Source organism: Saccopteryx leptura, chromosome 2, assembly GCF_036850995.1.
Source record: "Saccopteryx leptura isolate mSacLep1 chromosome 2, mSacLep1_pri_phased_curated, whole genome shotgun sequence".
In the NCBI taxonomy this organism is placed as follows: Eukaryota; Metazoa; Chordata; class Mammalia; order Chiroptera; family Emballonuridae; genus Saccopteryx; species Saccopteryx leptura.
Window position 1 is genome coordinate 133,140,320 of NC_089504.1, and position 16,525 is coordinate 133,156,844.

The 16,525-nt window shown below is 39.1% G+C and overlaps 1 protein-coding gene across 1 annotated transcript in view; it reads left to right on the forward strand.

Moving 5' to 3' along the window:
- Positions 1–10,671, forward strand: part of CCNT1 (cyclin T1) — a 48,625-nt gene extending 37,954 nt beyond the window's left edge. The window contains exon 9 of the mRNA XM_066368827.1: positions 4,736–10,671. Within this exon, the coding sequence (XP_066224924.1) occupies positions 4,736–6,139 (1,404 nt within the window). The 3' untranslated portion in view covers positions 6,140–10,671. The remainder of the gene's footprint in view (positions 1–4,735) is intronic.
- The last annotated feature ends 5,854 nt before the right edge of the window (positions 10,672–16,525 follow it).

The window sequence follows — 16,525 nt, forward strand, 5'->3', positions numbered from 1 at the left end:
GCCTGTCATTAGGTTTGAAAGGTTTATAATTGTTACATCATATTGCTGTAGCGAGCCTTTTAAAAAAATATGGAATGTCATTCATTGTCTCTTGAAACTTTTTTTTTTTTTTTTTTTGCGAGAGAGAGAGAGAGAGAGACACACACAACAGGTAGGGACAGACAAGAAGGGAGAGAGATGAGAAGTATCAGTTCTTTGATGCGCATGCCAGCTTAGTTTATTGATTGCTTTCTCATATGTGCCTTAACTGGAGGGCTCCAGCTGAGCCAGTGACCCTTTGCTGAAGGCATCGACCATGGGGTCATATCTGTGATCCCATGCTCAAACTAGTGGCGCTGCACTCAAGCCAGGGGCCTTGAGGTTTCTAATCTGGGTCCTTAGCATCCCAGGCTGGCACTCTATTCACTGCGCCACCGCTTGGTCAGGCTCTTGAAACCATTTTTTGATTTAAAGTTTGTTTTGCCTGATAGTTGTATAGCCACACTACTCTCTTTTGCTTACTGTTTCGTATGGTATATCTGTTTCTATCCTTTCACTTTCAACCTCTTTGGGTCTTTGTATCTCATTGCTTAGAGACAGGATATAGTTGGGTCTTGTATTTTTTTAATTTGTGTGAGTGTGTGTGAGAGAGAGAGAGATGGGGAGGGAGAGAAATGAGAAGCAACAGCTTATAGTTATGGCACTTTTTTTAGTTTCATTGATTGTAGTTTTGGCACTTTTAGTTTCATTGATTGCTTCTCATAAGTATCTTGACTGGGGGACTCCAGCCAATCTAGGAATCCTTTGCTCAATCCAGCGACCTTTGGACTCAAGCCAGTGACCCCATGCTCAAACTGGTGAGCCTGTACTCAAGCTGGCCATCTCGGGTTTTGAACATGGCACCTCAGTGTCCCAGGTCGATGCTCTGTCCACTGCACCACCACCAGTCAGGAGGGTCATATGTTTTTGTCCATTGTACTTAACTGTCTTTTCATTAAGAAGGTTAATCCAGTTACACTTAAAGTAGTTACAGATAAGGAGGGACTTCTGCTATTATGCTATTTTTTTTTATATGTCTTTTAGCTTCTTTGTCCCTCATATTCTGCATTATTAATAGTGAAATTTGAAATTTTCTTATTTCCTTTTTTATGTGTGCTATTGCTATTTTTTTGTTATCATGGGTATTACATTTAATACCCTAAAGTTACAACTCTAATTTGAATTCATGTCAGTTTTGCTTCAGTAACATACAAACTCCTTTTTTTAAAATTTTATTTATTGATTTTTAGAGAAAGAGAAGGGAAGAAGCAGGAAGCATCAAATCATAGTAGTTGCTTTCTGTACGTGCCTTGACCAGGCAAGCCCAGGGTTTCGAACTGGTTACCTCAGCATTCCAAGTCAATGCTTTTATTCCTTGTGCCACCACAAGTCAAGCCCAGACTCCTCTTCTTTTCAGCTGCATTCCTATCCCTTTCAGTTGTTGATGTGACAGAATTAAATCTTTTACATTCTGTACCCTAGAACATAAACTAATAATTCTTTTAAGTCCATTAGACTCTTATATAATATAGAAAACAAATAGGTTTGAAGTTATAAACCCAAATTAAAGTAATAGTAGTTTTATACTAATAATTGTTTTTTTCTTAAATTTTGTTTCATAAATCATGTAGAAAACAAAAAGCACAGCAGAGACCATTGTTACAATAATGGTTTTTTTTCCCCAGTATCATTTTTTTTCCTAGACTCTGGATACAATTAATTGTAGCACGACAGCTCTTCATATTATTTGTCTCATTTTAGTTTCTTTTAACTACCTATTTGTAAATGTGAATTTACATTCCAGTATAACTGGAAAACTAAAATTTGACATACCAACAAATTTAGTCAATATCGATTTAACTATAAAATTTTATATGTAACACATGGACTTTAACAGAATTTGGCCTTCATAAAGTAGCTAACACATAAACAAAAGTTACTTTTCTTACTGTCCTATTTAATATTAAACTAACAGACACCCATAGCTTTTTAGTATATATACAGATGATTCTCCTTCAGACAGTGAAAAAAAGTCAGCACCCAGGAAAATAAAACAAAACAGAATTATCCAATTCTAAAGTATCAGCACATGTAACACCAGAAATAGGCAACTCTTGAGTTGGGACATATTTTACTACTTTTTTAAGTAGTGTAATAGAAAGTTACAGTTTTGACTAAAAGAACACACAGGTTTCTCATTAAGCTTTGCTTTAATGGGTCTCAAAATTCTCTGACAGATTTTTGGTCAAGTTGTTTCCATTAAAAATTAGTGATTTTTAAAACTTTATTTTTTTCTTTCTCATTAAGTGAGAGGAGGAGAGGCAGAGAGACAGACTCCTGCATGTGCCTGGACCAGGATCAATCCAGCAAGCCTCCCATGGGGCAATGCTCTGTCCATCCAGGGCTGTTATTTTGTGGCTCGGCAACCAACCTATTTTTAGCTCCTGAGGCGGAGGCCACAGACCCATCCTTGGTGCCTGGGTCCAGCTCGCTCTAATTGAGCCATGGCTGTGGGATGGGATGACAGAGAGAGAGAGAGATAGAGAAGGGGGAGGAGGAGAGGTAGAGAAGCAGATATTCGCTTCTCCTATGGCTTCAAATTACTGTCTGGTCTTCTTTCATTTCACCTTGGTGAACTCCCTTGAGCATTTTGTGTATGGCTATTCTAGTGGTCACAAACTCCCTCAGCTTTGGAAATGTTTTCATTTCTCCCTCAATATTTTGAAGGATATTTTTGCTGGATTCTTGATAGGTTTTTTTGTTTTGTTTTGTTTTAGCGCTTGTATCAGCTCCCTTTCGCTGGCATTCAAGGTATCTGATGAGAAATCTTGTGATCTTGTATGGGATGATTTGCTTCTCTCTTGCTGCTTTCAGGATTCTTTGTGTTTGTCTTTTGAAAGATTGATTATAATATGTCTTGGTGTGAATCTGAGTTCTTAGTTGAAGTTTGCTGAACTTCTTGGATGTTTATGTTTATGTTTCATCAAATTTGGGACATTCGCAACTACTGTTTTTTCATATATTTTCTCTGCCCCTTTCTCTTTTCTCCTGAAATACCCATACTGCATATTTTGGTCCACTTTATTGTGTATCACAAGTCTTTTAGGCTCTGTTAACTTGCTTCAGTTTTTTTTCTTTCTGTTCCTTAGATTTGATCATTTGCATTGTTCTATCTTCAAGTTTGCTGATTCTTCTGCCTACTCAAATCTGCCTTTGAATACCTCTAGTATATTTTTCATTTCAGGTTTTTTATCTCTTTATTGATAACTGATATTTCCATTTTGTTCACACAGTGTGACTTTCTTCATCTTTCTGGACTTTCTTCATAACTTGCATTAATTCCTTAAATATCTTTAAGGGAGTCATTTTAAAATCTTTGTCTAATATATCTGCCATCAGGTTTTTTTCAGGGACAGTTTCTGTTGATTAATTTTTTTTCTTTGGATGGGTCACAGTTTTTTGGGTTCTTTTTATATGTCTTGTGATTTTTTTTGTTGTTGAGCACTGAACATTTGAATCTAATAATGTGATAACTCTCAGTCAGGTTTTCTCCCTCCTCCATGGTTTGCTGTTTTTCTTATTTTGTTCATTTTGGGGGGTGGGTGATTGATTTTTGTAAGGAGTCTTTTTGTGCAGAATCGGCCTGGAATATAAACTTAAGGTCTTTTCTGAGCCTTTCCCTTGACATGTATGGTCATTTTCTAATTTTCCCTGTGTATGGAGTGGGCTTTTTTTGGAGTTGCTTTTGAATGTGCTACTCTTTAAATGTCTGGCTCCCAAAAGGGGTAAAAGCAGAAAAGTGATGAGGGAGGGAGGGTGTTGGTCTTTTAAAAACCCTGGAAGTTGCTTCAGTCAGAGAGGGTGGGACTTGTAACAGTTGGAAGAGGTGCAACAACAGTGGCTGTCTGCCTTTTGGTGTGTACCTCTGTTATCAGAAGCCACAATCAGGGATCATAGCACAAATCCCCAATATTTGGAGGAGTTATTTTTGCTTAGCCTAGCTTCCCCGGGTTATATGCAAGCAACTCCCGAAATGGGTACACAGCTGCTTGTTACATAGCTGGGGGTGAGTGATGGATAATTTCTACTGTGCTGAGGAATAGACTTAATGGAAATTAATGCCAATTTACTGTTCAAGGCTTACTCTGGAAGTTGCAAGCTTCAACAGACTCTAGAGTTTCAAAATAGTTACATCAGACAGTTATTGCCATTGGAGTTGTTTCAGTGGGGAAGCTAATTCCTGGTGCTTCCTACTCTGCCATCTTCCCAGAATCTTTCTCTTTTTTAATGCTAAATAACACACTGCTCACAAACATTAGAGGATATTTCAAAAGGAATATGAAACATTGAAATATCCCCTAATTTTTTTCCCCTGATTTTTGTGAGCAGTATAATTCACTGTATGAATATACCACGTTTTGTTAATCCATGCATCCATAAATGGACATATAGGTTGCTTTTATATCTTGGTTATTGTGAATAATGCTGCAGTGAACATAGGATTACAGATATCTTTTTGAGGTCCTGTTTGCATGACTGTTGATTGAAGGTTTTTAAAATCTTACGTCTTTTGATGGTTATAATTATCAATCTCATGTTGAGTAGCCTCCTACTTATAAGCTATGAAAAACTTCAGTGTCACAGCAAGCACAGTCTACTTATTTCAGTGTTTTTTCTGTATAATAGAAGTGAAGAGATATTATTTGCTTCATTCTAGGCATGCGAGGCTGCCAGGAAAACAAAAGCAGATGACCGAGGAGCGGATGCAAACACTTCAGAGCAGACAATCCTCAATATGATTTCCCAAAGCTCTTCAGACACAACTATTGCGGGTTTAATGAGCATGTCAACTTCTTCTACCACAAGTGCAGTGCCTTCCCTTCCAGCCACTGAAGAGTCATCGAGCAACATAAGCAGTGTGGAGATGATGCGGGGTGAGCGTTGGCTGTCCTCTCAACCTCCTTTTAAACTAGAACATGCTCAGGGTCATCGGACTGGTGAGAATGCAGCACTTATGGGAGTTGATCATTCCTTGCAACAGGATAGTTCAAATGCATTTATTTCCCAGAAGCAGAACAGTAAGAGTGCACCATCGGCTAAAGTATCACTGAAAGAATACCGTGCAAAGCATGCAGAAGAGTTGGCTGCCCAGAAGAGGCAACTGGAGAACATGGAGGCCAACGTGAAGTCACAGTATGCATATGCTGCCCAGAATCTTCTGTCTCAACATGATAGCCATTCTTCAGTCATTCTGAAAATGCCTATTGAGGGCTCAGAAAATCCTGAGCGGCCCTTTCTGGAAAAGGCTGACAAAACAGCTCTCAAAATGAGAATTCCAGTGGCAAGTGGAGATAAAGCGGCCTCTTCAAAACCAGAAGAGATTAAAATGCGCATTAAAGTCCATGCTGCAGCTGACAAGCACAATTCTGTGGATGACAGTATCACAAAGAGCCGAGAGCACAAAGAAAAGCACAAGACTCACCCATCTAATCATCACCATCATCATAATCACCACTCACACAAGCACTCTCACTCACAGCTTCCAGCTGGTACTGGGAACAAAAGGCCAGGTGATCTGAAACATAGTAGCCAGACAAGCTCCTTAACACACAAAACCTATAGCTTGTCTAGTTCTTTCTCCTCTTCCAGTTCTGCTCGTAAAAGGGGTCCCCCTGAAGAGACAGGAGGAGCAGTGTTTGATCATCCAGCCAAGATTGCCAAGAGTACTAAGTCCTCTTCTATAAATTTCTCCTTCCCTCCTCTTCCTACAATGGCCCAGTTGCCTGGGCATAGCTCAGACACAAGTAGCCTTCATTTTTCACAGCCCAGCTGTAAAACTCGAGTTCCTCACATGAAACTGGATAAAGGCCCTACTGGGGCCAATGGTCACAACACAACCCAGACAATAGACTATCAAGATACTGTGAATATGCTTCACTCCCTTCTCAGTGCCCAGGGTGTTCAGCCCACTCCGCCCCCTGCATTTGAATTTGTTCATTATGGTGAATATCTGAATCCACGGGCTGGTGGAATGTCCTCCAGATCTGGCAATACAGACAAACCCCGACCACCACCTCTACCTTCAGAACCTCCTCCACCACTTCCACCCCTTCCCAAGTAAAAAGGAAAAAAAAATAACTTTAAAAACACTTTTTTTTTTTTTAACTACTGATTCTGGAACTAAGAAAATTACTTTCCTAGTGAAATATGTCTCTCTTTTTGGATTAGGGAATAAGTAATGAGACAGGTGGGAGGATGGTAGAAGGCCTTGGTTATTGTATCTGCTGCCTCAGAAATGGAACTATTTTATAGTTTTTACTGGTATTAGAGAGGTGAGAATGTATTGAAACTGTGAAAGATTAAGAATACTTTCTGTACTCTTGGCCTCTCTACTCCCTAATTAGGTTGATTTGAGTTGACATCTTCCCTCTTCTTGCCAGGACTGAAATGTGGAGGGTTTGTTTTATCGAACAGTTGTGGATCCTTTTGGGTTTTAATATGTCAGAAGAGAGGAAGTATTTAAACGTCAAAATCTTTTTAAGAGACTTTAAAAAAATAATTTAAAGAAAGTAAGTTATCTGTTTAGTTTTTTTATATAATTGGGGAAGGGATAGGTATTTTGCTGTGTATATCAGATACATAGCAATGAGTCCTGGGGGGTGGGATTTGAGGGTGGAGGGTGTTTAGGGGGGCTGGGAGGATAGACTTTTGGCCATGAGTTTTGAGATAGGCTCTGGCCACTTAAAGTGTTGAGACCTTTAAGTGTGTATGCAAGTGTGAGTATGTTATGTTTTCAAGTGTGTGTATTTAAATATCATGTTTTCTCTTCTCTTTCCCTCCCTGTCCCTCACCATTTTCACTTCCCAACAGTCTACTAGAGAGAACACGGTGTGGCCTTTAGAACATAAAAGAAGGAAGAGGCATGTATTTGACATGTCAATTTCCCCTTTATGTTGTAATTGAGTGGTAGACTTCTAAATTCTAGTTTGGGCAAGTGCAGCCAATGGCCTGATTTCAGACTCCATTATAAAAACTTCCTTTTACCCCCTTTTTCTTTTGATTCAGAACAAAGGTGGGATTGAGGAAGGTTTGGAGAGCAAGGCTGGCTTCTGCCCTTCAGAATTGAGTGTGTCTTTTTTCAAGTTGGGCTTTGGGAAAGTGTTCAAGTGAGAGCAGTCTCAGGGTCTCTGATGGGAAGGGGTATGTGCTCTACATACTACATGGGAAAGCGCAGACCATGTGTGGGAATAGTTCTGGGAGAAGCTAATGGAGCTAGAGGATCCTGGAAACTGTTGTGATTTGGAATTTTTAGGACATTGTATTTTAAATTATATTACGAATGTGAGACTTGCTTTTTATCTGTATAGCTGAAGGGAAACAGCTGCATCCTCAGTTTTTGCAGTCTATATGTCTTCAGAGATTGGACCTTGTGAATTTAACAGTACTGGTGTCATGAGGTTGAGCAAGCCTAGCACACATATACTGTTATGTTTAGATTGTCCATTTTTGGTGGCTTTAGATGCTAGGCAGAGGTGCTTCAGATTCTAAGAATCCTTTAAAAAATGGATCAGGTGTCTATTCTTATGGGTGCTTGATTATTCCAGATTTTAAAAGTGAACATTTTTGTTGGGGAAACAAATCTTTTAAGGGGCTTAGAAGAATCCTTATAAATCAAGTTGTATAACTAAAAATGCCACCTAGCCACAGATCATTTGATGTGCTAGTTGCTAGTCTTTGGTCTTCGTGGCATTTTTTTTTTCCTGTGGAAAAATGATGCAGTTTGAATTTGTCTTATTTTTAATGCGGCTTCCTTCACACCAAATATTCTTTATGGACAAATTGAAATATTTTTATTGTAAGTCACAGGGAGACAGGAATTGTACACGTGGTGCGGCTTACCAGGAACAGTTTGGGGAGAATAGTGAAGTATTTGGAACTGATGATGCACTGGCCTAATACCGAAAGGAATTTGTACAATAAACCTAACTGAAGGGTGAATAGTGTCCAGCATCTTTGCATATTTGAACTGTATAGAGTGCCTGCCATTGCTGTCTAAAATGAGTTCTCTGCCGACCTATAAATTAGTATTATTTTTTACTTGGAGTGTCATTTGTATAGATGGCATTTTCCTCTTTCTTCTTGATAGTTTGTGTTGTGCTAATCAGTGTAAGTGTGGAGTCTGCTTTCCTTCCTGACCTTCCTTGAAGACTGTTTAGTTTGTATCTGTATCTTTGTGGACTTGATGATCACTGATTTGATTATGAAAATGTCTTTTCCAGCTTTTTATTTTTCTCATCTAACATTGCATATTTTATAATCACATGCACTCCCTCACCAGAGAGACGTACATATTTGCTTGGCTTCATTAGCAGTTCTTCGAGGCAGTCTAGTTAGTTCCTTAGAACTCTGTCAGGAGTGAGCTAGAAAAAAGTGCTTACTAGAGCCTAAGAGCTGCTTTATGTCATGTAGTCTGGCCTGTGCACTATTAGATCATTGCTGGTATACATCAGTTTAGAGACTTCTATATTAATGCCTCCTGATACTGTTTTAAGATACCTACTGTGTCTGCCTTTAGATCTATGTATATATATGTCATAAACCACCTATGGGCTCTGCATGAAGCTGTTGCATTGGGTTAGCAGTGTGTCTGTCAGCCAGCATGTATATTGTCCAAATTTGCACAAACTTAAGTTTCAGCGGGTTGTGTGGTTTCTAAACTTTGTGTCTTCTCTACCCTCACACCTACAAAGGGTGAGAAACGGGATTGATACATCCAAAGTTAGTCTAGTAAACATAGATTTTTTTTTCTCTTTTTAACCTAAACTATCAAGGATAAGTGGCGGTAAGCAGACGTGGAGCCTCAAGGTCTATAAATCTCATTCTAAAACTTTGCTTGAATCTTATGTTGGCAAAACAAATACCTGTGGATTGTCTTTAGAGCTTTTAATCAATACCTGTGTTGCTCTTAACTGGACTCTAATGAAGCATTAATCTAAAGGTAAATTGGTCTTCTGAAGTATCAGTTATGCTTTCTGGGTTTAGAAAGTTTGTGGGAATTAGTTTAGTCTTTTCACTCATGAATCAATGTGTTTTCATATCTGAGATGCTCAGCTTGCTGTTTATTTTAAAAAAAAATAATTTTAGTGTTTTGATTTAATGTATTTTTTAATAGTTCTGTATTATTGGCTTCACCCATGTTGGTAGAAAAATTTTAAATCTCTAGTTGGAAATGGCAATGAATTAGGATATAGAAATAAAATCATGGTAACATTAGTGCTGGATTTCCTTAAGCTTCTGCTATCTAATTCCTAATTCCCCATATTGGAAATACATACCCTTCATACCTTGCTTTTTGGACAAAGGCAATTAGAGGGGGTCATATCCCAGTATGGTTGGATTTTAAACATTTCTGTGTTTTCCAGAATGTTTCTGGAACTTGGGAAATTATTACTTTTTAAAGAGGGTTATTCTTTTGTTGATGTTATTTTGATATTAATGGTAGGAAAAGGGAGATTCTAAAACATCCTGAAGTTGAATACAAATACTTTTCTCCTGGGTATGGGAGAATTTAAGCAGCCTCTGCAGCCCTTCCCATGGTGAGGAGTAAGCAGTCTGTGTAGTTCTTCCCACGGTGAGGAGTAAGCCCTCTGCAGTCCTGTTAAGCCTTCAGTGACTTGGACACCTCCCCAGATTTCTCTTGTTGCTGCTTGTTAACACCTTGCTTTTAAACTGAGTATCTGCTCCTGATGGTTTAGGAAATGTTCATATGGTATCACCCTGTCAAGTATTATCTTTATCCCTCTGTATGTGAGTCTGAAATAAGCATGGTACTGTAATCCGACCTGATAGAATGGTCTAGAATGAAAATTATTTTTAAGTGGGAGATTCGTTTTAGTGTTCCTAAATTTTTAATATTAACTTGGCATTGGAAAAGGGAGGAAAAGAAAAAGAATGTTTTCTAAAAAGTAGTGTCTACTCTTCCCCTTTATGAGTGTATTTATGGTTGAATGAAGAGACTCTTGGGTTTTCTCTTGTCATGTTAAGTGTGGAGAGGGATGCTTGTCAGCATGCTAATTGAAGCCAGAGCAAGTGTGTATCTGTCATGTTTATTAGGAAGTCTTCAGTTGAAAGCTGAGAACCTGATTAGTAATTGATCACATTGGAATTAATTACGAGATGGTAGCGCTGGCTGGGTTAAGCACCCAAAGAAAATAACGCAGCAGCCTAACTTCGTGTTAACCTAGGTTTCTTGATTTGAAACTGACCTTTCCCCCTCCTTACTCAACACACCTAAAATTGTCCATTTTCTTATCAGGCCAAAGAGGAAAAGCAGGAAAAAAAAAGTAAAACACTTTACCAGTCTGTGTCACTCAGGTACAGTTTTGTGGTGATATTTTTTGTCTGTTTTCTTGGTATTCTGCTGTTGCCTCTTTCTTTGGGGCATCTCAGCTCTGGATGCTACCCTGGTATCTCTACTGCTGATATGTGGATGATAGGATGTAAGTGACCATTACAGTAAGGGCTCTTTGTAAAAAATTTTAAAAAGGATATCATACAATTTATAGTCTGGCTATCAGTTTGATATATTGCTGTCAAGTATGTTTCTCAATCTGTATTTATCCATCCCATCAATAAATATTCAGTATAAAACACTCATCTGATGGTGGTTTTTGCATACTGAGTTTCAAATTAGTCTTTAACTGTCATTTTATTGATATGATTATAGTTTTGATAGTAGAATGTACCTTCTTACTGTACAAGATCCTGTGGTAATTGAGTCCATTGGCGAGACCTAAGATTTCGTCATAACAGTAAACCTGATAGTAAAAATAACCCCTCATTTAACATTGTGTGGATATCGAAGAGTAATTGGTACACAGAAATACATAACTCTAACAGATGATAGCAATATGTACTGCTTATTTAGCAGGCACTATCAACATGATTCATAATTTTATACTTAGTTTTGAAAAAACATGAAATGTTGGTATAGACAAGGAATGCATTTGGAAGGAAAAATTTTAATAGCATCCTTGGTACCTGGAAAAATTGATAGTGAATACTCTTACTGGGATATATCATAAAAAGACCATACACACAAGATAAATAATGAAAATTATACATTTAAAGGGAAATTTTTATGCAAAGTACTCCAAAATTACTAACACAAAGTTAGCAGTAGTTGTAAAACTCTAAAAGGGGAAAAATACTGAACAGAATTATATGTCTCTGAAAAATCATTTGAGTTGTTCATTACTTCCATTTTTAAAAAAGTTTTTTATTTATTGCCTGACCTGTGGTGGCGCAGTAGATAAAGCATTGACCTGCAATTCTGAGGTCGCCTGTTAGAATCCCTGGGCTTGCCTGGTCAAGGCACATACAGGAAGCAACTATTATGAGTTAATGCTTCCCGCTTCTCCCCCCCCCTTCTCTTTCTCTCTCTCATCCCCTCTCTAAAAATAAAATATTTTAAAAATTTATTAATTTAAGAGAGACAGGAACATTGATCTGTCTCTGTATGTGCTCTGATTGGTACTCGAACCTGCAATGTCTGTACTTTGGGACAAAGCTGTAACCAATTGAGCTATCTGACCAGGGCTCATTACTTCTATTTTTAAAAATAGGACAACTTAAGATTTTTGTTTACCGTGTACTTCTCCTGAAACCTGTGAAAGTCACTGACATTTTAAGAATTCTGGTCAGGTTTGAATGGAAGAATAGAAAAAGCAGTAAAGGAAGAATGTAGGAATGGATGATATTACAAAGTCAAATTTAGTGATTTGCCTTTGTTAAGGGAGTTAATATCAACTGTATTATCCTTGGGAATAGAAACATCAATATAAAGGTTGTGTACAGTTGTATCCCCAATTAAAGGGTTCATTAATTAATGCAGAACTAGGCTTCTTCTTATAATCAATGCCTAAATTACAAATTATCCTAACACTTAAAAAAATGTATTTATTGATTTGAGAGCAACAGAAACATCTGTCTGTTTCTGCATGTGCCCTGACCAGGGATCAAACTGGCAACCTTTGCATATCAGGATGACACTCGAACCAACCATGCTGTCTGTCCAGGGTGTCCTGACACTTTTGAGACCTAAATAAGATTGGCTTGAACTCTGTCATTCAACTTTCTGTAAAATGTTTGAAGCCCTTTCTATAACTTGTATGGATTCCCTTAGAGGCTTATACAGTGTGGGGCAAAAGTAGGTTTACAGTTGTCTATATGGAAAATAATACAATAATACAAGAATAAACTTTCACATACAACTGTAAACCCATTTTTGCCCCACTCTGTATTTACTAGCTCTGGGGCCTACTTCTGAATCGATTTTATGATTGTCACACATGCTACTTGTACCTTTTTGCACTGTGGAATCTCAACATTTCACATAATACTCAAAACCAACAGAAACTAAAACTGGTGGAAAACAAGTTTAAATTGAATACAGCAAGTCGTAATATAATGCCATTGATCGAGTCTTGAAAACTGACCTATAAGGAAACCAACGTTAGGCTCCGATAGCATATTTCTGGTAAAAAAAACCAACCCACAACAACTTGTAAATAAAAATAAACTAACATTAAACATTGAAATACATGTGAGGTATACATTCATTTAAGAAAGAATAAAAAGATAATGATTTTCCAACCAACCATGAACAGGACGCCCTTCCATTGCTGAGCACATCAAACACATGCACATTCAGACTGGGACAATTTAGACAAAATTGATTGCACATCTTTAGGATGTGGAGGAAACCAGAATATCTGGAGAAAATCCACACAGACAGGGGAGAACTTGCAAATTCCACACTGGCACTGGTGTGGAAATGTGTCGAATGCAAGGAAGTTAATTGAGGACCCGCTCTACTAGATACACCTTTTCTGGAAAGTAGTTTCAGGCACTTCCTTGCCTTTCATTTATTCCTTTACTCAAAAGAAGTACTATACTGATTACTGATGGGAATATGACAGTAAACAAAACAAGCATCCTTCCTTGTAGAACTTACATTCTACTTGTAGGTACACAAGTACACTCCAATAATAAGAACTTTGAAAACTAAACCAGGGAAGGAGGGAGAGGGATGTGTGTGTGTGAATGTGTGCAAGTAAGTAGGGTTGTTGAAATTGGAAATAAGATGGCTAGGGAGGAAGGACTCAAGAAATTACAGTTCAGCAAAGACGTGAAAGGTGAGAGAGCAAGCCATGGGAATAGTTGAGGTAAGATCATTCCAGGGAACAAGTGTAAAGGTTCCGAAATAATATAGTAAGGAGGCCAGTGTAGCTAGTATGGAAATGAGTGAGGAGGAGAGGATAGGCTATGTGGTTAGAGGGAAAATGAAAGGCTAGAGATACTGTAGGGCCTTGTAAACCATTATAAAGACAAGAGAAATAGGCACCATTGAAAAGTTTTGTACAGAGAAGTGGCATGCTGTAGCTTAAGTTTTAAAATGTTCATTTGGGCTTCTGTGTTGAAAATGGGTTGTAGGAGTCAAAGAGGTTCACAATAATTAAGGTTGAGAGATAAGAGTGGCTTGGACCAGGTTGGAAGTGCTAAAGGTGATGAGAAGTTACATATATTGAAGTTGCAGTCAGTAGGAGTTGCTATAACATTGGAAGAAAAAGAAGTCAAGGATCCTTGACTCCCATTGTTTGGCCTGACCAACTGAAAGGATGGAGTCATATACTGAGATGAGGATGACTACAGAAAGAGCAAGTTTGACATTCATTCTCTTATTCTCTCTCTCCAACACACACACACACACACACACACACACACACACACACACACACACTTACTTTAGGATTAGCCCATGAAACTCCCAATTTTTCAAAAATTATTTTCTTCGAGAATTCATTTTTTCCAACATCTATTTACAAACACCCTCACTCAGGTCTACTTTGCTAAACAGCACAAATAATTTGCTAATATATTGACCCTTTAATACTGTCTGCCCCCTGCCTGACCAGTGGTGGCTCAGTAGATAGAGCGTTGACCTGAGATGCTGCAGTTCCAGGTTTGAAACCCCCAAGTACGAGCTTGAGCACAGGCTCATCAACCCGAGTGCGGGGGCCCTGGCTTGAGCCTGGGTTCATCGACATGATCCCATGGTCATTGGCTTGAGCTCCAAAGTCACTGGCTTGAAGCCCAATGTCACTGGCTTGAGCAAGGGGTCACTGGCTAGGCTTGATCCCCCTGGTCAATGCACGGATGAGAAGCAATGAACAACCTAAGTGATGCAACTATGAGTTGATGTTTCTCATCTCTCTCCCTTTCAGTCTCTCTCAAAAAAAGTAATAATATCTGCCCCCTCCCCAACTTAGGAGGAAGTGATTCTAAATGGCAAGTTTTTGTCTGTTTGGGGCTTAGCAGGAGGATCTTTTACTTAAAAAAAATTTTTTTTTAGGAGGATCTTTTTTAAACTAAGGCCTTTGTTTAACTAAAAATCTTTGTTGCATCCCTATCTAGTTCCTAATGCCTCTTTACATTTTCCCCTGTACTGTAGTAGTTTTAATATTCCTTTTTGGTATTACCACATTTTTTTTTTCCAGAGAGAGAGACAGACAGATAGATAGAGACAGACAGGAAGGGAGAGAGATGAGAAGCATCAACTCATAGTTGTGGCACCTTAGTTGTTCATTTGATTGCTTTCTTTTATGTGCTTTCATGGTGGGTGGGGGGGCACTCCAGCCAGCCAGTGACCCCTTGCTCAAGCCAGCGACCTTGGGCTCAAGCCAGCGACCCTGAGGTCGTGTCTATGATCCCACCCTCAAGCCAGATGAGCCCCTGCTCACGCTGGCGACTTTGGGATTTCAAACCTGGTTCCTCTGCGTCCCAAGCCAAGGCTCTATCCACTGTGCCATTCATTGCCTAGTGAGGCTGTATTACCATAGTTTTTAAAAAAGATTTTATTTATTTTTTTTACAGAGACAGAGAGGGATAGATAGGGACAGACAGACAGGAACGGAGAGATATGAGAAGCATCAATCATCAAATTTTCGTGGCAACACCTTAGTTGTTCATTGATTGCTTTCTCATATGTGCCTGGACCGTGAGGCTACAGCGGACTGAGTAACTGCTTGCTCGAGCCAGTGACCTTGGGTCCAAGCTAGTGAGCCTTGCTCAAACCAGATGAGCCCATGCTCAAGCTGGTGACCTGGGGGTCTTGAACCAGAGTCCTCCACATCCCAGTCCGACGCTCTATCCTCTGCGCCACCGCCTGGTCAGCCTAAAAAAGATTTAGTTTATTAATGGGGGTGGGGGGGGTGGGGGAGGGAGGGAAAGAGGGAGTGGGGGAGGAGCAGGAAGCATCAACTCACAGGCTTCTTGTATGTGTCTTGACAGGGCAAGCCCAGGGCCTCAAACCGGCAACTTTAAAATTTTTATTTTTAATTTTTTTACAGGGACAGAGAGAGAGTCAGATAGAGGGATAGATAGGGACAGACAGACAGGAATGAAGAGAGATGAGAAGCATCAATCATCAGTTTTTCGTTGTGACATCTTAGTTGTTCATTGATTGCTTTCTCTTATGTGCCATGATCGCGGGCCTTCAGCAGACTGAGTAACCCCCTTCTCGAGTCAGTGACCTTGGGTCCATGCTAGTGAGCTTTTGCTCAAGCCAGATGAGCCCGCACTCAAGCTGGCAACCCTGGAGTCTCGAACCTGGGTCCTTCCGCATCCCAGTCCGACGCTCTATACACTGCACCACCGCCTGGTCAGGCTCAAACCGGCAACTTTAGCATTCCAGTTTGAGGCTCTATTTGCTGTGCCACCACAGGTGAGGCCATATTACCACATTTATTTCAGATTCTGATTCCAAGATTTTTTGTACTATGACTGTCTCTGGCTAGTCTTGAGTTATAGGGTATTTATAACAATTGTCTTCTTTGTATCCCTCTGAGGGTTAGAGTGTTTGCTTATGTATATAACTCATAGTTGCTGTTGTTTGTATTGTATCCACAATCCTAAACTGCTCTAGAATGTTTACTCCTAAAAAGCAGCGTTATCTTTCTTGTTCTCTCTGTATTTCCAGTGTCTGGCACTTAGGTGCTCAGTAAATAATTTGTTAAATAAATTTCAGAAAAGAACTTCTTAGGACCATCCTAATCTCTGGACTTCACCGGTCCCAGCACTCTCCTAATTTTTGTTTTAATCCTTTCTTGTGGCTAAACTTGACTGCTGTTCTTGAGTGCTGTGGATTCTGTGTTCTTACCTCCACTGTGAATTATACTCACCTCCTCACTGGCAGTGGGGAAATCTATTACTTAAATGAAACTGACAGCCAGTGAGAGTGCTTGTGAAGGCTGGGGTGTAAAAAAGATCCAGAAAGGTTATGGGGAGAAACTATTGGTTCATTTCCATAAGAGATGAAAAAAGAGATGCCTTAACTAAAAAAAAAAAAAAAAAAAAATCCTTACAGGATAAAAATTGGGGTTGTGTCTGCCATTTTTATATATTTGTATTATTTAGTATGGAATTAGAGAATTTTAGAGAATCAGGG